Consider the following 25,637-nt stretch of genomic DNA (forward strand, 5'->3'; position numbering starts at 1 on the left):
GCAATAAATACATGCAGGCAGAAAATGTTCATGTGCAAAAGGTCAGGGAAGACAATGGGGGCATAGAGAGCACACTGTTCCAGCATTCCTTTTGAAAAAGTGAAGAACAGACACAGCAGGAAGAATGGTGGATGAGAAATCTGAGTGCGCTTAAACGAATAAGAGAAGGCTTAGCTCAGGGGACACACATCTTACATTAGCTGTTTATTAGTTTTATCCCTTCTTTCAGCCAGGAGGCAAGTAGCTAGTTTTGTATTATGGCTACTCAATTGTTCAAAGCTTCCAGCACAGATTCACTGTTGCAGGTGGTAGGTTGGATGCAGAATTTCTGTTCTGCTAAGGGCAAAGCCTTCCTCCGCTAGAAGTATGTTCTACCTTTGGAAACCTGTTTGTACTAGAGGAATGCTTCATCAATACAGCAATGCAAACGTTGAATCTGAGTTGTTCCTTTGATTTCTAACATGTTTTTGTACATAGAGTGCAGCTGGCATGTCTTTAGGTTGCAACCTTCCACTTGAACCAGCCTTCTGCTTTCACTATTGCATGCAGAATAGTAAGCATCAAACATCACTGCTTCTTGTGAGGCACCTCCAATGGGGTGATGTTTCTCGCTGGCTGCTGTTGAAGACAGAAATGGCTAGACAGGCTTTTGGTCTGATGTAGCCCAGTAATTCGGCTGCCTACCTTAATGATAACTGGAATTGCTCCACAGAAGAGCGGCAAATTCGTATCACTATTCACTACTTGTTTAAAGGGGGGCGGCTTTAGCAGCTTGAGAAAAATCTGGGCATAAAGGATTCTTGGATTTCAGTATGCAGCAGTGGTTCAGGACATGAAAGTCTGCTCTTCAAGCTGGGCAAAATTTCAACACAGCTGCGAACTAATCCTTTGTTTGTCCATCATGTGAGAGAACCCCCTCTGCAGATGGAAGGCTGGCTAATGCTGAAAGGAGCCCAGCGCTGCAAGAACACGTGTGCTTTCTCCTCAAAGTGGCTCTCAGGTCACTGCACTGTGGCAGAAGCCCAAAGGTACCCGAGGTTCTACTCCGAAGCACATACAGCCGAATTAATTTAGTAGTTGAAAGTGAGCCATTCTTTTGCCTGTGCACAGCCCTTTATGAAATACCAAAAGGACGTCAAGTTATCTTAATATTTGCACCCATGCTTAGATAATTGTTCTCCACTTGGGCACAATAACCTCCCGCCCCAATATCTGTAGTAGGATTTTTTTTAAAAAAGGGTTTATTTTGACTCTGTTGTTTGGAAGAGCAGGTTGAATAAAACAGACACACATTTCGGGGAGGGTTGAAGACTGTAATTGGTTTAATAGAAAGCCCTGTTGTCAGCCAGGGCTACCACTTCACATATACAGGTAAGTGCACCAACCAGTGTGTCTCAATGCCTTGGGGTGGAAATGTCTCTGGGAACCACACGGCAAAAGCTGTGCCATGGTAGCTATAATTGCACAAAACAACACACTCATCCAAAGGCTTCAATCACACAGTAGAGAGCCCAGTATTACCTCCCCGCCCCCACTCATAATTCAAGGAAGCCAGGAGTGTCACAATACATGGTCTACCATGTGGCTTGGAGCTGTAGACCTTGCCCTGTAGTTCCGGCTGCCACATGGTAAACGTTGAAGCAGCTATTTGTGTCATTGCTGGTTGCCCGTTACCACCCTTAACAGCACATGGGTTGGGCTGGCACACATACATAGCAGTACCTCTTAATCTCATGGAACAAAAATATGTCACCAGGCACACACCAATGGAGAATCTACGTGTTTAAAGGGATAGAATAAAATGGTTCAACAACTCATGTAGTTCCAGATGAAATCCTAGCTGGGGAGGGGGAAAATAAAAGCCCCCAGCCCCCGTGATTAGCATGTGATACGCAGTTCAAGGTTCACTTTAAGCTCAAGTTCCAAAATGCAAAGCACAGATTTTGGGGGGTTTTTGTTGTTTAAGCGCCTAACAAACTGATGTGCTGCTCAACGTCGGGAACTGGAAGAACAGTTTATTTTCAGGGTACGAGATTTTTTTTTCTTTAATTTCAAATTCACATTCCCATTTCAAAATGGGACATCTTGGCAACTGAGCGCTACAAAACTGGGGTTTAATTGGATCCTGCCTGGATTGGCATTCCAGAATGAAAATTTGCTCTTGATCCCAGACTCCACCCCCGGGGCTCTCGCTATACCTCGCTTAGCGGCTCCGACCCACGCTGAAGCCCTGCGGTCTACTTGAGGAGCAGCAGGTCAAGAACTCCAGCCCTTCAGACTCCTGCGTGCCCTCTTGCAGCAGCCAAGGAAGCCCTTAGGAGACCATACCAACCAGCGCTGTTGATTAATCATGTACAAAGGACTTTCCCATCTTCCTGAACTCAGATCAGCTCTCTTGCTCCATCTCAATCGGCAGGTCACCCACTCCGGTAAAACTGGCCTCTTTATCATTACTAACAGAGCTTACGTTGAGACCAAAAACCTCGGATGAGAGAGGGTGGGCCTGAAAGCCGTCTTCCAACATGGTGCCCCCATTCAGGTATGTCTCCAAGTGTCTGAGCAGTTGCTTGGGGTTCCTTTTGGCAAATGCCTCCAGTTCTGCAAGGAAAGAAATGTGAGATTTTTGCACAAAAGTACAGTGAAGTATTATACCACGGAGAACCGCGGTATGTCACCGTGCACGCTGCTGGTTCGTGTGTCAGACATGGCCCACGGAGACTCATGTTCAAGGCCCTATTCTACTCATGCAACTCACTGAGTCATGCTTTTTCAGCCACAAAGACTTCACAAGGGTCTTGTGAGGGTGAAAAAAATTAAAAGGTTCGCAGAACTACACGTGCCTTCTGAAGGTCCTTGGAGGAAGGGTGTGATTAAAAATTATCAATCACTAGAAAGAACACAGCACGGTCTGTATGGCAAGGGCTGCTTTTCACCATATCGACCAGTTACAACATGTCATTGGTTGCAAAATTGGCTCCTGCAAGTCTCCAGATCTTCTGAAAAGCCAAAGCTGCGAGTCACCTGCAGGTCTGTAATTTCATCTAGCAAGTGCAGTACTCACTTATCAGGCCCAAACTACCCTGGCTTATTCTTGGAAGAGCTGGGTCTGGGTTCACCACAACCAGGGCCGGCTTGCTCACTAGGCAAATTAGGCATTGCTACCTCTGGGGCCAAATTGGGCTCTCCTCCCCCCAAGACAAATGCAGCAGTTAGGCAGCAGGGATGGTGAACAGGCCACCTGTCCCCCGCTCCCCCCCCCGCACTCTCAGACACCAGCCTCATGCTTACCTGCTTTGTTGTGCATCAGAAAAGCGCTCTCTCTTAATAGAGAGCAAAACAAGGCTTCACTCCCACCTCCCTTTCTGTTCCGGATGGGAGGGGTGAGAGTAAAGCCTCTTCCTGCTTTCTATTAAGAGAAGGGTCTACTGTGATGCCAGCCGAAGTGGGTAAGACCAAGACTAGCGTTGCTACTCTGAACACGCCGGGGGGGGGGCAACAATGCTAGTCTCATGCTTACCCACTTCGGCTGGCATTGCAATAGACCCTTCTCTTAATAGAAAGAGGCTTCCTGTTCCAGAAGGGAGGGAGGAGTGAAGCCTTGTTCTCCTTGCTATTAAGACAGAGTGCTGTTCTGATGCCCGCCAAAATGGGTAAGCATGAGGCTGGCATCAGAGTGCGCGGGGGGGGGAGCAGAGCCACAGAGAAAAGGGGAGGGGGTCAGCCCAGCGGTGCGCAGACAGTAAGTCTGTCTGGGGCACCGCGCCCTAGGGCTGGCCCTGACCACAGCTGCACTGGAGCTACAGGGAATGGATTGTTAAAAATAAAGGACAGCTCTTTGGACTCAGAATGTCACCATGGGAAGCAGAACGACTACTGCATTCATAAACAAGCACATCTAAGCCATTCTTCCATACACAAACAGCACTTTGGGAGGAGGGGTTATTTTCCCATTTTTTGCTGCTTCAATTGTAGAGTATCCTGTGCATGAGCAGCAATTAACAGGGATAAAACTCCCCAAGTGCAATTGACAGGGATAAAATTCCCTCAGCACCATTTTTGAGCATGAAAATGGCTCAAGGGGGGGGGAGGCAGGAGGCCCTTTCTCTCCCAGAGGTAGTGTTCTTGAACCCAAGAGGACTCTCCTTCATTGTTTCAAAACCATTCCCTGCAGCTTCTGTGAAACAGTATTAACAACATATTAGCTGACAAGAGATGAACAGAGAGCTCAAAGTGTTTTCAGCAGCATGTATTTCACAGAGCCAAAGATAAGGACACAGGACTTGCAAGGGATGGTCAGAGAGGGAGAGTATTCATTCGCTAGTGGAAGTTTAACTGTAGGCAGTTCCATTACAATGAAGCGTGACAAAGCTAAGCATCATGCAGAGCTTCATGCCCCTCCAAACTGTGCCATAGGGCCTGAATAAGATGAGCCCTGCTGGAGCACATGATGGGCTTGCTGTGTTCAACAGTCTGGTTTTCCCACAGCATCCCACCTGCCTTGAAGAGGACCAAAGCAACCCACCTTTTAGAACAAAACCAGAGTCGGAAATGGTCTTCTGCTGTGTCTTCCAGACGTTGTAGAGGCGCAAAAATATAGCCACGTACAAATCATTTAGCACTGCAATGACCTGCTGCCTCCGATTACACTCTCTGCAAGAGACAAGCACGCAAGGTTTATTCCTAGAGCTGCTTAAGAACCACCCAAATAGAGCAGACCAGTGGTCCGCCTAGTCTAGTAACCTGTTCATACGGTAGCTGACCAGCGGCACTGGAAGGCCAACAAAGACAATACGGAAGCCAAAGGCCTTCCCCTGATGCTGCCCCCTAGCGCTGGCATTCAGAGGCTGGCTACCTGTGTATTCCTAATCCCTAAGACTTACTGACATACAAAGACAAGAGGCAAACTAACTCAAGGGGAGCTTCTTCTAAGAGGTTCCTGATGTCCATTACCAAAATAAGCGTGTTCCTGCAAAGTCTAAAGGCTGTGTGCTATCTAGCCACAACCAATTCACAGCAACCCAGTAAAGTTCTACCTCATGGGGTTTTCGAGGCAATAAAAGCAAAGGTGGTTTGCCACTGCTGTCCTCTGCATAGCAGCCTCAGTTTTCCTTGATGGGCTCTCATCCAAGTACCCTCCATGCTTACTTTCTGAGTCCTGATGAGATCAGAGTAATGGACTATTAAAATGTAGGAACAAAAATTTAAAAGTTAACTGAAAATTCAGACATCTAGAATTTGCCCAGTCAAAAAAAACTCTCCTACAATTATTTAGCAGAAAGCAAAACTCTGGAAGGAAATAATAAAAGATAGATAGACAAGCCATCATAAAACGGCCACCATGAAGAAGCAGTGTGGTATAGGGGTTAAAGTGTCAGAGTGGGATCTGGGAGACCTCCGTTCAAATCCCCACTCTGCCATGAAACTCACTGGGTGACCTTGGGCCAGTCCCTTCCTGACAGGACTGCTGTTGTGAGGATAAAACAGAGGAAGAGACAACATTGCAAGCTGCTTTGAGTCCTCCCTGGAAAGAAAAGCAGGGTAAAAACACCTAAGGAGACATATGGATGGCGTGGCAGGAGAGGCATGGCTTCCTGCTCTTCCTGACGATGCTCAAAGGACACAACGAGGAGGGATTCTTTAAATCCACTCAGGGTGTCCACAGAGTGCACAGCATAAACTTCTACATAATAAACTTACCTAGAAAGACGTTCTTCCCTCAGTACCTGGATCACAATACGAGTAACATTGATTGACATCACGCAGAAAGGGAAATTCTGAAAAAGGACAAGCGAGCGGAGGAAAATAAAAAATGCAGCTCTTCTCCCCACTAGATATGAAGTCTCTATTTAAGCTATACATACTCTCAAGCAGGGTTTGAGTTCAGCAGGCGCTCACAGGAGCACAGCTCCTGAACCTCCAGCCAGGGTCTGCATTCAGTGGGGGGTTCTCTCCCCACTACACACAGATCCTGGGGGCATATGCAAATGAGATATGCTACTGAGCTCCTGTACCTTTTTTCCTACAAAATGACCCCTGCCCTCAAGTATGTAAATTGTTGCAGCTTCATTTTAATTTTTCTTTATTTTTTCCCTCCCCTCCTTATATATATCCATTCACATATATGTCCGAAATAAAAGTCCATGTGCAGATCTGCATTATGCTGAATCCACTTGTACCTATCTTTAAAAAGCGAGGCAAAAATTTAGATGCCATGGTTCTAAAGAGCAAGTTCTGGTTTTAGATACTAAATTCTTACAATGAATCTGGAGATCTGCTTTTGCCAATTGTCTTTACAGTCCAGCTATACCTAGACTTTGATTAATCCATCTGACCTGTCCCACAGCAACTTCTCCACCTTTTTAAATTAACGTGTGTGTGTGTGTGTGTGTGTCACCGACACAGAGACTAGCCAGTTAAGTAGTGGATGCAGTGATGATTTAATGGAATAACTGTTAGAGCACACAGTTCTGTCATCTAATAGGTAAGCCAAGAAGTTCAGTGAAAAGCAGAACCATGACAGCCAAAAGACATCCAGACAGATAGACTATGCAAGGAGCCCTTCCTGATGGGCAAGTGGCACTCAAGCAGTCTTTTCAATAGGTAAAAAGGTAAAGGAAAGGTCCCCTGTGCAAGCACCAGTCGTTTCCGACTCTGGGGTGACGTTTCTTTCACAACATTTTCACGGCAGACTTTTTTATGGGGTGGTTTGCCACTGCCTTCCCCAGTCTTTTACACTTTTCCCTCAGCAAGCTGGGTACTCATTTTACTGACTTTGGAAGGATGGAAGGCTGAGTCAACCTGCAGCTGGCTACCTGACCCCAGCTTCTGCCAGGATCAAACAGGTCGTGAGCAGAGCTTAGGACTGCAGTACTGCAGCTTTACCACTCTGCGCCACAGGGCTCTTCTTTCAATAGGTAGACGGCTCCTAAAACCTATTGAAACTAAAGACCTGCAACCAACAGAGGAGCAGGACTTTTCTTTCCCATACTGCTTACAATGGCTAAAAAACCCCAAACAACCACAGAGAGACAGAAAAAGAGGGACATGCCTGTGTTTCGTGATGGGACATCTTGAAAATCTCTCGCGCTAGAGGCAATATCCGAGAATCCATCACAAAATACAGCGTTTGCATCAGTCCCAGCAATCCAGTCCCACGCAGATCTGTGCCAGGATCTGTCCCTTAAGTACAAGACAGAAACACACAAACGCAAACCTGTTAAGCCAAGTCAATAAATATCCTTGCATAGGCTGTATTCGTGAATTATTGCATACGTACAGCTACATTAGAGGAGTAATTGCTAAGCAGACAAAAGGCTATGTTAAAATTAATGTGGCCTGATGAAAGCATAACGCTATCCCTCATGAGCCCACAATACAATGCATCCTCCCATTTTGTAAGCCACATCCTACTGCTTCTGAATTTTGAAAGCTAGAGGAAACTGTGATCAGGATGATAGAGTGAAATTTTCTGGCCCTCTACCTTGTAACTCATGCCCACAGGAGATGAGCCATAATCCGCACTCCCTGATGACAAATAGTTTAATATTCAGTCAGTAAGAACTTCCATACAAACTATGCATACTGCGCCATTGTGATCATTTGTGAAATCACTTCTGTAGAAACAACTGCTGCAATTTCAAATATTCAGGTTCCAAAATGCAAATCTGTTTAGATAATTAGGGTGGGGATAATATACAAACTGGTGAAAGTAGAAATGCAAGCGACTCTTTACACACTTCTGTTATAGTTGCACACAGGGATCCTTGCATATCACACTTGCAAAGACACACAAAGTACAAATGTGAACAGCTCACAGATGTTGCAGAGGGAAGCAGGGAAGAAGTCGCAGCAGAAATCCAAAAATGAGGAAGCACTAGATACCCATACCTCCTCTGCTGAGCACACTTTAGCATAACAGCATGAATTCTGCACAGAAATTATCTGTGGCATCCAATCTGCAAATCAGATTTTACAAGACCCATGAATGTTGTAAGGCTCAAGCTATGCTGACCACTTTGCCTATCCACACACATCGGATAAGATCTCTAGCAGGATCAGTACTGGCTTTAAAGTTTACACAGACTAGTTATAAGTATTGGCCCTGGGATTACTGCAAGTGAAAAGATTCACCAGGCCTTTCTCAGTAAGGCCACTGAGTTACAATAAGCAAACAGGGTCAGGCCCCACTACCTCTGTGCAAGTGCCTGAAAGTGCAAAGTCTCATCATCCGCTCACTACTTCATACCTTGAAACCCCAAATCTTCCCAATGAGATCCATAGCGGGCACAATCAAATCGGGATCCTGTTAATTTCTTGTAGATTGTTTGCAGAATTCTCATGTGCACTTTTTCATTATTATCCAAGCCACCTGTAGAAGGAAAGTTGATTAGCTGTTCTAAGTAAATGAGGATAATGGACACGTTTCCTGGGAGGTTGTTTTGATTGGCTAGGGCCCTGGGCCCTGACATCCCTGCTTAAAGATCTAAGTTCTTGGTGAGCTGCTGCCAAACAAAGCACTCAGTACTGCACTATGTGATCCAAGGATGCAACAGCATAGCAACTAGTTTGTTTACATCCTTAAATGTATCGTGCTGAAGATATGGCAAAAACTGGAAGGTTGTAATTGACAACATTTGCCGAGCACACACAGCATGGCAGAACTGGTGTTAGGTTGCTGCTTGTGGAAACAAAGTTCATACAGAGCCCTTAGTAAAATAATATGAGTACTTTATTACAAGGAGCTCCATTCTAGACAGTATACAGATGGCAATCTAAACTAACTAGCTAACCCATGATCGATGGAGATGCAGGAAAGCATGTCCTGCTCTTATAGTTGCAAGGAAGGAAGGTCCCCTGACAACAGCAGTAGACATATTAAAAGGGATAGTATCAGAGAAGGAGAAATAAAGGGATATACAAGCCCTGACCTCTCTATCTCTCTATAGTCTTCCTCTGGAGCCTGAGGCTATGAGACAGTGCAAAGTCTTTCAGTTCCAACAATGGTGGCTGGTGGGCAGGAGAAATATTGGGGAATGGCTTGCCTCTGTGGTAGGAAGCAAAACTCACACTGAGCAATTGCCAGGGCTAGGTCCCTCTCACTTTGCAGCTGTTGATGGAGACGGGGAGGGCCGAAAAGGAAGTGGGCAACAGCTGCCAATCCTCTTCGCGGCACTGTTGGCTGAATCTTTTTCTGGAAAAAGGAAAATACATCATAATAAAAGGGAACAGGCATGTACTGTAAGGTTTTGCTTAATAACAGTGTGTTTTTTTTTAAGGGCAATATCTGCCAAATAACCAGCATGCTTCTCAAGATAGGGATGGGATGGCTACAGTTTATGAATATGTGTGGTTTCAGACTGCTCCTTAGCTTCTGAGGGAATGATAAAGGATGTATGGGTAGAGAAACCTAGTTTTGAATTTGCTATTGCTTCCAATGGTGATTTCTTAAAAAAATAAAATCCAGGTTTAGGACAAACTACCAATAAATACGAAGTTGCCAGATCTTCTATTCAGACATTGCTTTGGATATGGGCACCAAATAACATGACCCATAGACTGCTTAAGCTAGCACAGGCTCTTAAACCATCTTGTTCATCTGTCTTCTGTGCAGTACCGCATTGGATCTGCGCATGCACAGGCCTAATGTGTGCCTGCACGGAAGATATGCTGATGAACAACAGTTACAGATAAATGCAAGCCTGTTTTTATACTGGGGTTAAAGGGACTAATTCATCTCATAATTTGTATTTAGTATACTCCAAGTCTCCCTGCCCATAAAATGCCTAAGGAATCTTACCTCTAATGGCATAAAATAACACAATATATTTAAAACCAATAAATTAAAAAAGTAGTCCCCTGTGCAAGCACCAGTTGTTTTCGACTCTGGGGTGACATTGCTTTCACAACATTTTCACGGCAGACTTTTTATGGGGTGATTTGCCATTGCCTTCCCCAGTCATCTACACTTTCCCCCCAGCAAGCTGGGTACTCATTTTACCGACCTTGGAAGGATGGAAGGCTGAGTCAACCTGGAGCTGGCTACCTGAACCAGTTTCCGCTGGGATCAAACTCAGGTCGTGAGCAGAGGGCTCCGACTGCAGTACTGCAACTTTACCACTCTGTGCCACGGGACTCTTAAAAAACCCCAGTCATAAGGCCAGAATGTATTGTGCTTCCATCCCTCCTTTCCCCGATCCCTATTTTCTAAACCTTTCTGAAACTAATAAAACTTTTGAAAACTGAAAAAAACCAATCAATTACTCACCATTAATTTAAAAAAATAAGCCTTGGGTAAAATAGTCAGATCTCCCTGAAGGCCTTCCAATTTTTCAGAAGATGTTGGAAGGCCTGTAGAAATGAAACTAAATGAACTAATGAACTACAATTCTGGAAGAAAGAGTTCCACAATCAAGCGGTGGCTGTTGACAAGACATTTGTGCAGCTCCCTGCCAAGTGGACTTCTAGATCAGTGGGGTCTCTGAGAGGCCTCAAATGATCTTGAGACCCCAAGGAGGCTGACATGGGTAGAGAAGGCAACTCAGGAACTTTGGACCTGAGCTTTCACACTTATCACCAGCACTTTGATTTGTGTCCAGTAATTAACTGTAAGCCAGTGCAACTGATACAACACTGGTTGTATATGTTCACCGGATCAGACAAACGTTAGTCTTCTATGACTGCTGTAGTTTCTGAACACTTTTCAAAGGTACCCCTCTGTACAATAATCTAATCCAGATTTAACTGGACGTGTGTGACAGTGGCCAGGTCAGTTTCTGGGAATGGCCACATCTGGTGAACCATCCTAAGAAGCTGAAAGGTGCTCCTGGTTCACTCTGCCACCTGCTTATCTCATGAAACTGAGGAGCCCGGGAGTAATCCATAATGCCTACATTTTATATGCAATAAGTTAAATGTGTTGGCCCTCAGCCCGTCCATGCAAATGCACACTTGCTATCTGACGGAGCACCAACTGCTGTTTCAGGCACTGAAAAGGGGGATAGTTATACACGGGCTTTTCCACATTCTCATTTTTCTCGCTTGAGTTGCTCTGGATATGATTTGCTCTCTCTAGTGGTCACTTCAATATTAGACAATTTTATGTCCAGCATTTTGATGCGGAAAAAGCCCCTTGACCGCTGTCTTTTGATGCAAAGGCTGCAAACTGAGAAAACTCGTTAGATGTTCGCAGGAGGGCTTTCTTTGAGCAGGGATGTACAGGAACACAGTTCCAGCTGGCTTGGCATCAGGGAGTGTGGCCTAATATGCAAATGAATTCCTGTTGGGCTTTTTCTACCAAAAAAGCCCTATGTGAAACAATGGTGATGTCAGGGGGTGTGGCCTAATAGGCAAATGAGTTCTTGCTGGGCTTTTTCTATCAGCCAGCCCAAGTATGCCTACTTTGTTTCCTCCCAGAGTCTTGTCACTGCATTTACATCCCTGCACCAAGGGAGAAGACATACGAGGGCCTTGTGACAGAATGACAGGAATCCTCAACCAAGAACTTTGGAGCATAGAACAAGATCCTCAAGGTGCTAAGTATGCCTCTAGGCTAGGAAGTATGAAGGCACTACAGGCTGGGCTTGCATAGAACTGGTTGAAACCATCAAGTAGGGAAAAAGAAGAATTTGTATTAGAAGCTAACTAAATGGGAAAAGCAATTGATAGCTTGAGGACCTGGCTTCTGCTATGGCCAGGATAGGTCACTGGGGAATTCTTTCAACAGCATGCAACACAGGTTTGTGTTTGCCAGTGGAGTTACTGCTTTTGTATCAACTCGTATAAAGCAGCTCTCCAATAACAGAGAGACCTCTCCCATGACAGTGACTTACAGCACGGAACTTTCAGTCCTTCATGTTCCTCAGCAAGGAAACAGCCACAGATGAATGGGGCAGGGAAAGAGGATTTAAGCTGCCAGCTCTACTCTAGTAACACGAGCGCTCTCTTATCAAAACGAAGTAAGACGACTCACCTCAGGAAAGGTTTGAGGACTGAGCAGCAAAGCATTTTGAATGCCTGAAATATTTAAGCAACACAACTGTTTAATCAACCCCAGTCGGCGCATACGTACCCAGCAGTCAGAGAGATCTGCCGTTTGAAAATGCTGCAGGGCTTCGTTGAATGGGATTAAGGGCACGGGCCCAGGAGGCTTCTCCAAAATCCCTACATTTGCAACAGAGAGATACAAGACAAGTGCATGAAGCAGCCGGCAACCATTAAACCAATAAATCCATCACAGACAAAAATTATTTAAATAATTATTAGCCACTTTCCTATGTTATAGGAGCCCAAGGCAGCCTACAATCTAAATAACGATAAAATACAATAAAAACCAAGAGTTAAAATCAATCATTTGAAACTGCCAGTAGGCAAAACAAAAATGGATAAAATTGTCTTCAGCTGCTTCCTAAAGATCAAGGGTGTGGCCATCAGCTTTCCTGGGGAGGCTGTTTCAGAATCACCAAACAGTCTCTCATATCCCCATCAGACAAACGTCTTTCAACTATGGCACCAGGGTATTAGGCCACACATCCCTGATGTAGCCAATCCTCCTGGAACTCACAGTAGGCTCTGTGCCTACAGCTGTAAGCTCTTGGAGGATTGGCTACATCAGGGGTGTGTGGCTTAATATGCAAAGGAGTTCCTGCTACAAAAAAAACCCCTGAATGGGACAGTCAAGAAGGCCTCTCTCCTGTGATCTTAAAATACTACTATTTTATCCAACTTAATGGGAACCCATGCTGTTTAACTTGTTCATAAATGAACTTCTGGTTAGGGATGAGCAGGGAGGTGGCCAGAAATGGACACAAGTTGACAGCAAATTATTCAAGACGATGAAATTCAAAGCAAGCCACAAAGAACTTTGGACAGATCTATCAGACTGGGCAAGCGGGAAGCAAAATGAGATTCAACGCAAGTAACTTCAAACATACACAAAAGGTGACAAACCCACCCCCCAACTATACACTGACCATGTCTGAAGTGGTTATCCAAGAGACTTTGAAACTGTGAGTAGCTCAGTAATGATTTCAATTCATTGTACAGCAGCAGTGAAAAGAACAGGCAGCATCTATTCTATAAAGCTTTCCTTGCAAAGGTTTTCCATAGGAATTTTATATCTGACATTAATTTCTACCCATATGATGTATCAGGCAGGATTGGAATGGGAAAAACAGCAACCATGGATAAAGCCTTATACTTCAGCTCACGCTTATCAAAGTAGGAGAAGCCAGGAGAGCCTGCCTAAGGGGTAATAGCATGTTAGACAGGAAAGCTGTATAAATCTCACTTGATAAATTCTAGACTTTCCCCCTAAGTCCAAGGCAGCAGAATTAAAGAGGGGATTTTGATTTTAAACAGAGGACCTAACTGCAGGGTCTCAGTATGCCATGCTTCTAGTGACCTGCTGGTGGCAGCAGAGAGTAAACCATATTTGTGAATGGGAATGAGTGGGATAAAGCTGAAGGGCTAAATTCCTCATTGAGATCTAGCAGCATGGCATGCTTAGCAAAGCCACCAACACCTCAGATTCTGCCCTTGCCCAGGTCATTTTCTTGTTCTTAAAGGACAACTAAAGACAGTGAAGCTGACTAGGAACAGCTGTGTTCTGTTCAATGGGAGCTAATTTCAGGGGGTTTGACATAGACTTTCTGCGACTTGTGCATTCTTTGACTGAGGGTGTCAAATTTTGCTAGCAGAGATGAAGTCAATCTGTGGCACATCACCGACGTGACAGCAATACTGCTACAAGCTTTCAAAACATGTCTTTGGATTTGGTGAGATGTCTTCTCTCAGCTGCCAAACTGCAGACATACAGTCAACAATGCAAGTAGGAAGTGGTGATGTCCTTGTGAATTTGGAGTCCACGCTCCCTCATAACTCCTCCCCCACCCCCCAGTCCTAAGAACAGAAGCAGCTAAACACATTCTGTGGTAAAACCATCACGGTCCAGTCAAACTGTTGACTGGCTACATCTGGTGCCAGGTCACGCTTCAGAATTTCCACCGGTGATTCTCTGCTTGCTGTTACAGTGTCAGTAATTTTCTGAGCACCTGTAATGCTCTTTCTGGGTTTTGCTTGAGGTTTCCTTAACAAGCTCATTGACTGATGGATATGAAGCAAAAGTAGGCCACTACAAGCATTATAACCTTGATGTCAGTAGGACGGGGGCTATAACATTTTGCTAATGCTCAGTTTTCTTTACTATCTTTTGACAGCCAGCAGGATGTAGTAATACATCAGATCAGGGTCTGGCAGACCCACAATGCAATCCTACGCATAGCTATGCCAGTCTAAGCCCACTAAAATCAATGGCCTTAGACTGGAGTAATTCTGCACAAGATTGTACTGCCACACATGTTTGGTTTAGTCCCCCAGTCTCAGCCTAACCACTTCCCAAGGCTGCTGCAAAGATGAAATGGGTGGATGACAAAAGCCAGTTCAGGTTCCCGCTGGCAAGAAAGGCAGGTAAAATGAAGAAGATAATAAAATATATCTTTTATCTATCAGCATCAGGCCTTGAATTCAGCAGGAGCTCACACGAACGCAGTTCCTGAACCTTTCTGAGGCCTCCCCATCCTCCTCCTCACCTATCTTGTCCATTTAATAGCAGCTGCAGCTGCATAACAACCCCCGGATTAGGACAGTGGGCAGCCAGCCAGCCACCAGGAGCTTTGCCACACCCCCGACAGCCCTCATGAACCCCTGGAGAAGCCCAGGCCACCCTTTCTCCACTTTTTTGTGATTTTGGGTGGCAGGTGCCTTGCTGGCCTTTTGCCCGTGTGTGGGGGGGGCAAGGAGAGCCCCAGACTAGCGAGGCCTACTTGGGCTGGTTGGATCTCTAGCCAGCCCAAGCAGGCCTCACTCACCCAGGGCTCTCCTTTCTTGCATCGGGTTGCTTTTAGCTGGTGGGGGGGTCCCAGCATATGTTAATGAGTTATGCTAATAAGCTCCACCACCTATGTTTCTACAAAACAACTCCTGATCAGCATCAAATCACACAACCATTCCACCGACATATCTGATGCCAACACAAAGCGCATTCATTTTGGTCGTTAGGAGATGCAAAGAAACAGACTGATTTGTTACGAGTCGCTGAGGATGAGTTAGGATAGCACAGGTTTGTACAACCAATGGCTCATCATCAGCTGACTGTGTGCCCCTCTCTGTGTATTGGCAGCCCCACGGGGGGGAGGGGGAGCAGATTGCAACTATTGTTTGCTTGTAGCCTGCCTCTTCTTCGGTCTTTTTTGGTCTCTTTAAATTTCAAGCTTCTCTGCACAGATCGTGGGATAAAAACAACGATTATAAAAACCCATAAAAGCCACAGTTTTAAAAATTCCCGTTCAGACTGCCGATAATAAATGCCAAACCAACTTAAATGCAGTCCCAAATAAAACTGCCTTCAACTGCACTCGCAGTTCAAGCACTCACTCAGCATTTTCAGGGCAAGCACGGGAAGAAACCTGGCGCTGTTTCATGTCTGGTGGTTATGAAACTGACGGCAAAGAGAAAGAAGGCATACACTGCCTGCAGCTTTTTGGCCCATTCTCTCTCACACTCCCACTTTGCCCAATGAGACAAGGCGGCCGTGACAGTGACAGCAGACAGAGGGAAGCATGTGATCTATACAGCACAGGAGTCATTGGCTGTCTTTCCTGCCCTGAGCTTACTGGCTTGGAAGCAGCCAAATTAGATGTCACCTCTGACATGAGTCAGGTTGAGGTTTCTCTGGTCCCAACTATGTTCTTTCTAAAGAGAGCATGATAATGTTCCCAAGTACATCAGGGTCCAGGTTGGTCTGGGATTGCAGCTTGGGCAGGATGGGATTCAACCTTTCCCTCCTCCTGCCACTTTCCTGACCTGAAACAGCTGTGGGGGAACATCTGCCTGACTGTGGGGCAAGCAGGGTCCCCCATGCCTCTTTCAGCTTGGGAAATCAACATGGGCAGGGAGGCTGAAGCCCCTCCACCCCTAGTGCCACAAGCCCAATATGAATTGGACCCCAGTGAGCTTGAGAACTTTAGTTCCCCAATTTGCAGTTTATATCATGACATCAGGAAAGTACTGGTCATGCCAATTGCCAGTGCCTATCCTGGTCACAGCAAAATGATACTTATGTCAATTATGTTTGCAGGTAACAATCAAAATTTGACCAGGAGGGTTGCCAAATTTGGCTGGATGGCATATCAAATTAGGGAAGAAACAAAGAGGTCCAGATAGGGTTTTTAGTTTATCCTTGGTTTTAACACTAATTTTAGATCTTCTGAGTTTTAAATTTTGTATTCACGTTTTGTATTCACATTTTAGATGGTATCATATACTATAATTATATTGTCTTTTATTGGTTACGAGCTAGACTTTTATGAATTGCTTGCTCGCCTATGATCATTGTAAATAAATTCATTCAACTTTAGTTCCCCAATGTCATATCTTGTCTTTAACAAAAAAAACCCCCACAGTTGGGGCCAGGAAACTCTAACCAAATGCAGGTAATGTACAGTTTCGGCCCAAGTGGGAAGAACTACTGCAGCTTCAGCAAGCAAAGATTTGGCAATCTTTGGTAGGCTTAGTTTTTTTTTTCTTTATAGGAAGACAGCACTACTTTGATTTTAATGTTATGGGGAATTTGAATCTATGCTAAATGAGACAACTCCTTCCCCTCCCGGTATATTTTCCTGTCATGGGGGAACCAACTGGAAACAAATGAAATCCCTCAAGCATGCCTTTTAAATAAGGTGGTTTCTCTTTCAAGCATGCCCCTAGCAACAGAGGGGGGGAGGAGAAAAATCTCTCTGACAGAAAATGTTATTTGATCCCAGTTATTACTTAAATTACTAGCAAAAGCTTTCTTCTGTCTCTAGTTAGTTTCTTTCACTTAAGGCTACAAATCCGATGCTCATTTACTTGCTGGCATGCCTCAGTGATCCTTACTTCTGAGTAAACATGCCACCAATCAACTACAAGAAGCAAAATATATTATTAAAGTAAGGGGAAATGGGTTCTGTCACTCACTGCCAAAAATGTACTTGATTCTGTTTGTTAAACTGCTGACTATGATCAAGCAGTGGCCCCCTGGGTTTCTACCAATCTGTGAAGGATCTGGTAATATGGTCTGAGAGGAATTTTTAACTCCTGACATTTCATTCAAGCTGCAGGATATTATTCTGGAAGACCTGTTCACTTAATCTCACTGAGACTGCAGTCCTAAAGACATTTCCTCACAAATTCCAGTTAAATACTACAGTTCCGTTACATCAGAATCCAGCTCTGAAATTCTGACAGTCATACCACATCTCTAGTGTTATTGACAGGCCTTGAGAAAAACATACTGTGCCTTTAACAGAAGCATAATGGGATGTTCTTTACCTCTATGCCAGGGGTGGCCAAGGGTAGCTCTCCAGATGTTTTTTTGCCTACAACTCCCATCAGCCCCAGCCAGCATGGCCAATGTTTTTCTCAAGACCGGCTGGTAACCACTTCCAACTCATTCCTTTCAATCATCATCATACAGAATCACAAACCAGCCCAACACTACAAATCCCATGATGTATTGTATCTGGATGACAAAAAAACTGATGGGTGTACCAGACTGTAATGGGATAATCCAAAAATTCAGGAGAATAGCCATGCCACAGTTCCCAATTAGCTGCCGTCAAGACACACTTTGCTTGTAAGGAGGACCAGAGAGAACTGAAGCAGTGTTCTTTCTCATTCAGTTCATAGGGCTTATCTTTGTGTTATTAGCTTTGGCTGTGAAACTGTATTGCTCTCTAAGGATAAAGCACAGCCCATACACACCATGGGTGCTGATCCATGGGGCCCACATGTACCACTGGCCTTCTAAGATTCCAGATTCTGTACTAGCTTTACTACAGATTCTTTATTCTTACAATGCTAAACAATGAGCAATGTGTATGAATTACCCAAGAAGCTCCTAGTCCTTTACTTATGAAAGCTAGTGCAAGACTAAGACCAGGGTTCAGATCTCCACTGAGTTATCAAGCTCACCAGGTGACTCTAGACCAGTCACTCTCCCTTAGCCTAACCTACCTCTCAGGGCAGTTGAATGGATAAAATGGAGGAGGGAAGAAACACAGTCTCTGAGCTCCCTGTAGGAAAAGCATGATAGAAATGCGATATACAGACTTTAAATTAAGAATTCCTGGACCATTTCCACAATTTTTAGAAGGTGAAGACTTGGTTTTTATACCCTGCTCTCCACTACTCAAAGGAGTCTCAGAGTGGCATACAATCTCCTTCCCTTTCTCTCCCCACAACAGACACCTTGCAAGGTGAGTGGATCAGAGAGAGCTCTATGAGAACTGCTCTTAAGAGAACAGCTCTGAGAGAATGTGATTGACCCAAGGTCACCCAGCTGGTTTCATGTGAAGGAGTGAGTAATCAAATGCAGTTCTCCAGATTAAAGTCTACTGTTCTCGACCATTACACCATACTGGCTTTACTATTGGTATGTTGTTAAGAACATCTTCTGGCAATGGAAATGTCCCAGTACTTTCTTCTCCTGTCACCAAGAAGCATTTTGTACTACCCATCACCAAGCAGTGTCTGTTCCGATGCTTAATTGGTCTCTGCTTCAAATGAAATATTATGGCCATACCTCCTGGATGGACATTTTCCACAGCCTCCCATTCTTCTCGGGCTCGCCGTACTTCTTCAGTAATATCTAGCAACAAAGAAACAGATAGGTGGAATTCCACTGTAGCAAACTTCAGAACTATTTCCATAATTGAAGTTTTAAGACCCAATACTTTTTTTAAAAAAAGGGGGGGGGGATCTTATTCTACATACAACTTTCTCCATGTCATTTACACATATTTCATAATAGCTTCCAAAATCTTTAAGAACTCTTTCAATATGGAACAACAAGGCAGTGAACTTTTAACTAAATGTACCTATTTGCAATTCAGAATGAAAATATTATTGATAATGAAAGCATTGAGCCCAAAATCATGAGTCTAGAAGCCTGCTTAGTCTACACAGTTTTGTTTTAAAAAGTTCCTCTGAAGCATGTGTGCAGAAGTGTATAAATTCTCTATTTCCACCTTGGCAATATTTATGGGGAAGCATGGAAGCCAATTTTTAAGCAAAATTTTGCAAGTATTCTTAAATATTCTGTAACCCTATGCCAACCTATGAACAAGCCCATTGAACTCAGCAGAACTTAGTAAATAAAAAAGTGTATGAAGGGTTTCAGGTCAGAAGCCACATTACACTATTGTACTAAAACAAAATTCTAGTCCAATAGTATCTTAAAGACCAAAAACATATCCCAGGGTACAGCCGTTCATGAATCAATGCTCACTTTATCAGATACCACAGGATTGTAGCACATGTTGATTAATTTTAGGCTGCAAACTGCAGAGGGATGTACCCTCCAGGGCTTTTTTTGGTAACAGGAACTCCTTTGCATATTAGGCCACACACCCCTGATGTAGCCAATCCTTCAAAAGCTTATAGTAGGCCATGTAAGAGGAGCCCTGTAAGCTCTTGGAAGATTGGCTACATCAGGGGTGTGTGGCCTAATATGCAAAGGAGCTCCTGCTACAAAAAAGCCCTGCCTATTTCCTGCCAAAGCACTGAGGAAAACACCAGAAATCTTCAGAGCAATGTTTGCAACATGCTTACAATTCAAGGTTGACACACAGCTACTCAGGTGTAGTGACACATTTGCCATGTACAGCTGTTGTGGGAAAACCCAAGAATATTAACACAAGGATTTCCACCTTGCCTACTGCCCAAGAGGACTAATGCACTCAAGCCTTTGGAGGCTGCTGTTCTCCGCTCATGGCAAACTAACAATCCATCTACTTCCCCATGAGTAAAAGCTACCATGCTAAGCATTTTCCTCTTTCAGAGGTTGCAAGTATCAGGGAGCAAATCAAGCAGCTCCTTTACCATGAGCATGGAGCAACTGCAAACAGCAAAAGAACTGTCCTGGCTGTAGCAGCTGCAATCATGTGCAGCTGTCTTCAAAAGTATTCCTAGATAATGGGCAATACAGAAATCAGGGCATGGATGTTTTGAGGTCATGGCCCAAGCTAGCCTGATCTCATCATATCTTGAAAGCGAAGCAGGTTCAGTCCTGGGTTGTACTGGATGGAAGACATCCAAGGAATAGCAGGGTCATAACATGGAGGCAGGTAATGGCAAATCACCATTTAATGTCTCTTGTCCTGTGACCTAACAGCACTTTTCACCACCCCCATATAAAACAACCTCAAGGTGCAATCTGCCAACACCACTCTTCTTCTCCAGAATGCGCAAGGGAAATCACCATAAAGTAGGGTTGCCAACCTCCAGGTGGCACCTGGAGTTCTCCTGCTATTATAATTGCTCTGCAGATGACCAAGATCAGTTCCCCTGGAGAAAATGGCTGCTTTGGAGAACTATGGCATTATTCCCTGCTGAGGTCTCTCCTCTTCTCAAACCCTGCTCTCCCCAGACTCTGCCCCCAGGAATCTCCAGGAAGTTCCCAAGCCAGAACTGGAAACCCCACCATAAAAGCAATCTGGCTACTTTATAGCTTTAGCACCTGCATCACCAGCAAAGCAACAGAACTCAAGGCAAAGCATTCAGTCTGCTGAACCCTTACCCACTTCTCTGCACCCATTGGCCGCTGTGGACAAAGACTGCAGGAGCCCATTCTGCTTCAAGGCAGAAATCTAAAACAAAACAAAAAAAGAGGAGGGGAGTCAGAATGCAACACAACCTACGAACCTGGCAGCAGTCTTCTTTGCAAAGCTGTTTCTCATACTCATGCTCCGTACAGGCTTGCATGGATACCTCCCTCATCATTGCAGGTCTCCTCCCATGTGCTTCCACCATGTGAAGAACTGTATGTAACGATGGGGTGAGGGGTTTGTAAGTAACCATTCTGCAGTGCTCTCCTAAGAGAAGCTTGCACAGCATCCTCCCTGTTCACTTTTGGCTGGCTACTGAAGGTGGGCCTGCTTCAAGGAGCCCTCAGTTTGTAAGTTTTAAAATCTCCCCCCACCCCTTGAAAAATTCTGGAACTGCTGGTCTTGAAGAATGCTTTGACGATGACCATAGCTACTTTTATTTATTTCATTTTTAAATCATTGTGTTTTAAGACGCTGGAGCCCACTGGCTGACTTTTAAAGGGTTAGGGTTTTTAAGGCTGAAGCTATTTATTTTGGGTTTTGTATGACTCATTGCAAATTTTACTGTTTTAAAATTTGCTGCAGGATAGAATGAAAAGAAGGAAGTATTCCTAATTAAAAATAATAACACAAAGAGTGTCCTAGCACAATTTTAAAAATCCCCAAATGCTTAATAGGCTGTAGTGTTTGTTCAGCTGAAATAATCAAAACTCTTTGACTGATATAAAAAGAACTCCTGCTTAACTGAGTAGCAGATTTTTTTAAACTTAATACTTTTTTTACTGAAAGCTCTTCCTAATCCACAGCTGGCCAAGTGCCCCCACAGAAGAGATTCTCCTCTCAAACACTGGAGCAGATGCCTCTGCAGACTGAATGCCTGCTGTAACATACATGGGCATTATCTTTAAAAAAAATGAAGATTTTTGTTTAGTTGAGAACTGTTGTACCCAAATACAAACACACATAGATAGGCACATCACATAATCAACTAAACATCATATAACTGACAAATGTCCTTTTTTTAAATGAACCAAGGTGAAATCTTCACTTTTTAATAATCAGTTGCTACAGCTTTAAGCATGTTATGATGCCATCCTAAGAACACTTTAATGGGAGTAAAGAAAAGTGCAGAATAAATGCAAACAGGGTTTTTTTTTTTAGCAAGAATGCCATTCCAGGTGTGGCCTAATATGCAAATGAGTTCCTACTGGGTTTTTTCTACAAAAAAAGCCTTGAATGCAAATAGGATTCTGAGTAGACCAGTTTCAGATTGCTCTCTCAGTTACAGATAAGCCTAGTACTGTGGCCTAATGTTAGAGTGGTGATCTTTGGAGTAGAGGCAGCACAGCATTTATAAGTATGGACCAGAATATAAACTCCAGTTGGAATCTTGCCTTGGCCACTATCAATAAGTGGTCATAGACACTGTTAATAAGTGGTTCTCCGCTCCCCATCTGAAACAAGAGGATAGCAATACTGACCTTACTTACAGGGCTATAGTATGAACTAGTGAAATGATGCACGGATTGAGGGACGCTACATAAAACATTAGGATCTGGGCTGAACAGAAATGACCAGGGTAAAGTTGGTTGCCTCGATGTCACCCCACCCCAGCTGTTGTGCATTTTGAGTGCAACAGGTGTTCATCATAGAGCACGAAGTTAGCAGTTAGTAACTGGAATACGCACAGGTACAGATTTGAAAGATGGGAAAGGAACGCCTTGCTCTTCAAACCGGCGGCTGTCTGTGCTGCATCTGTTCATACCCTAATGAAAACAATGAGATCACAGTCACCAGGGAATGAACAATCAACTCCCAAAGGCACCCAGGTTTCTATGACGGAACTAAGAACATGGTCAAATAGCACACACAGTTGCCTGCCATAAAGGAAACCGCCACTCTAAAGAGAACCACACGTCAGAGGTTCATCTAAACTGTGCAGTCTTCACTCACTATCTGAGAACTATCAACCACAAATCCAGCATGACTGACCTGCATAGCATGCCAGATTCAAGCCTTGCAAACTGAGATTCACCAGCAATTAACAAATGCAGCTTAAAAGCAAGGACTGTTTGTTCAGTGCTACATTAATGCAAAAGGTCCATCCAGTTCAGCAGCCTCCCAGGAGACTTTGGGAGTTCCCAGTTCAAGAGGAACTACTGGAGAAGCCTGCATGGATTTGCATTTCCCTCCCCAGTCAAAGGATGTCAACTTGTTGACTATACAGGCACTTATGCTTTGAGCAGTTGCATACTTGGCAAATATCAGAAGGGCCAGGTTGCAATCTACAGGTCTGCAACATATACCTTAAAAGCCCCTTCTGCAGCAGGTGAAGAGGCAGCTGCAGCATCTCTTACCTCATCCTCCTTCAAGACTGCTTTCTGCCTCCTTCTCCTGCCTGCTGTAAGAAGATGAACTGCACAGCAGGCAGGGAAATGGAGGATGGATAAAGGGACCAGAGAAGAAAAGCTGCTCTTGCCCCAATGCATCAGGCTATTTAAAGGCACACTTTCCCCAGACTATGTGCCAGCAATCCACAGCAAATCCTTTCCTATATCTTGAATCTCTATACTAGAAAAAGCACCAGCCACTACTCCTGCAGCTTTCCCCCATTATGCAGCCATGGTAGGAGCCCTCCTAGAAAAAAAAAGTTGGCCCCTCTCAGCACAGAGGGCAACTTTTGCAGAAGCCCTGTGAAGGGGAGTCTGCCCTGCAGCAACTGACAGATGTTTTGCTCCACGCCAGGATTTCTGCAGATCACACCCCCACCTAAAGGGGCAGCAGCAGCAGGCCGGCTGGACACCCTACACGGAGGCCAATGGGGATCTGGCAACATGGCTCCCAGACCAAAACCAGCCTCCTCACCCTACACAGCCCCTGCCCTCGTAGCACTAGAGGCGTCTCCTGCTGCACAACTGCCAGTTGCATACACTCCCCCCTTCTACCCTACCTTGCAGTAAGACAGATACACGTGTACATGGATTCACACATGCCAGTCACGCGTCACGCCCCCACCTTCTTGCCTATCGCTACCCCGCTGCCCTACCTCCCCTCGCTTCTCGCCCCCATTCCAACAACGCACCCACGGAGGCGTCATTCCAGACAAGCCGGGCCGAACAACGGAATTTTCTCCCTCTCAGTTTTTCCTCCAATCTCAGCTCTGGAGCTGGCCACCCCCACAGCTCGCACGCTTCAACGGCGCCTGCGCGTCGCTTTGCATGCTGGGAGTTGAAGTTCCCAGGCGGTGGCCTCCCCATAAGCCGCATCGTTGCTCGCTTTCGTGCCTGCGACCGTTTAAAGAGTGCGACACTCGCTGGTGGCATCCCTGCCCGGCAAAATGGCCCTGTCCGAGGCGGGATTTCGCCGCAAAGCGCCATAAAGGACTATGCCGCCCCATCCTACACTCGGAAGTAAATCCCAAAATGCAGCAAAGGGGGATGTTATTCTCTGATAATGGTGTTTCGGAATGGTAGCTGAACGATCTGGAATAGGCTGGGGAGGACTCCGGCAACCATGTATTGTAGGGAGGTTCATTAGCCAAGAAAACAAGGAATTATGTGAAATATTTTCATTAGTAGTAGTAGCGATGCCTCTGAGCATGTACAGACTGTTCATCATTACTGGAGGAACAGTCTGTTAGTCTTATGCAGCAAAGGCAAATTTAAATTTAACAGGGTAGTTCTCTGCAGTTACTCCAGTCTCAGTCTACTGCTTTTAATGGGTTGAGACTGGAATATCTCTACATAGGACTACACTGTTAAGAGTCTTGTGGCGCCTATCGGCGCACTTTACCACAATCCAGAGGCTCAACTTGGATTGCAACTTGCAAACCCATTGCTATGTTACTGCCCATTTTTATTTCAGAAATATATATTTTCCCCTTTCCTTTCATGTTTTACAAGATGGGATGTGATGGGGCTGAGCCATGTCTTGCATGTTTGCACAGGACTCCCAGAAATTATTCCTGGGTGGCCCTTGCACATAAAGAGAAAAACTGTGAACAGAGATGACACAACCTTGAAATGCAAGAAGTACACTCTGATATTTCGGTTTAAATTTCAGAAGACGACAAGTTAAGTAGGGTAATGCTCACAACAGCTCTGATCCTTGATAACTCAAGTCTCCCTGGTTTTGTTAAACTTCACATATTCAGGGAACACCCCTTTTAGGTTAGAGGGAAAGACATGGCATAAAAACTAAAACTTGTTCACTGGGGCTCCAAGCAGTGCTCCTGAGTCAATCCTCTGGAGATAGATCAAGATGGGTAGCTGTTAGTCTGTCTGTAGCAGTAGAAAAAAGCAAGAATCCAGTAGCACTTTAAAGACTAACAACAATTGTAAGTCACTCACTGCTCATACCCTGCCAAAATGTTTGCTTCGTCTTTAAGGTGCTGTTGGACTCCTGCTCTTTTCTTGTAATTCCTTAAGCTTCCATTTGTTTTTGTGCTCTGAATGTATACTTCCTGCAGACATATCCAATACAGAATTAAATATACCTTTACTGAAATCTGCCTGGGTGTACCTGACTCTGGCTAAAATCAGGTTCTGATACTGCAGTCTTAAATATTCTCATTCTGAGTAAATCCCACTGAATTTAGTATGTCTTCTGAATAAGCGTGCATAGGATTGAGCAGGCCCTGCAATTTTTGCAGGGAAAATGTTGGTATCTAAGCATTTCTGGGGCATATTGGGAGTGTTATTTCTAAAGTACTGCAAAATACTGTGCTGCGAGTTGCAGCTATATGTGTGTGTGTATGCTTTCTGTCTTAACAAAGACGTGTACATTTCAGGAGTACCGCCAAGTGGCTGAGGACTGTCTCAGCCATTTTACTTTTAAAATTTGGATAATTTCAGTTGAACACATGAAACTCCCTTCTACTGAGTCAAGCCATGCTCCATTAAGGTCAGTGTTTCCAACTCAACCAGGATCCCAGGCAGAGATCTTTCACATAATTTCCTGATCCTTTTTTAAAACTGGAGATGCTAGGAATTGAATCTG

At 44.6% G+C, this 25,637-nt stretch overlaps 1 protein-coding gene across 1 annotated transcript; it reads right to left on the bottom strand.

Annotated features, from left to right (window-relative positions):
* Positions 1–1,299: 1,299 nt before the first annotated feature.
* Positions 1,300–23,876, bottom strand: ELMOD3 (ELMO domain containing 3). Its single transcript, XM_060251216.1, has 11 exons — positions 23,722–23,876; positions 22,328–22,405; positions 20,612–20,681; positions 18,617–18,682; positions 12,068–12,159; positions 9,067–9,190; positions 8,246–8,368; positions 7,049–7,179; positions 5,698–5,774; positions 4,523–4,650; positions 1,300–2,598 (listed from the first exon to the last, which is right to left on the bottom strand). Exons 1-11 carry the CDS (start codon positions 23,734–23,736, stop codon positions 2,387–2,389), a joined length of 1,116 nt encoding a protein of 371 aa, XP_060107199.1. The 5' UTR covers positions 23,737–23,876; the 3' UTR covers positions 1,300–2,386.
* Between the last annotated feature and the right edge of the window lie 1,761 nt (positions 23,877–25,637).

The sequence above is a fragment of the Heteronotia binoei genome, chromosome 12 (assembly GCF_032191835.1).
Source record: "Heteronotia binoei isolate CCM8104 ecotype False Entrance Well chromosome 12, APGP_CSIRO_Hbin_v1, whole genome shotgun sequence".
Taxonomy (NCBI): Eukaryota; Metazoa; Chordata; class Lepidosauria; order Squamata; family Gekkonidae; genus Heteronotia; species Heteronotia binoei.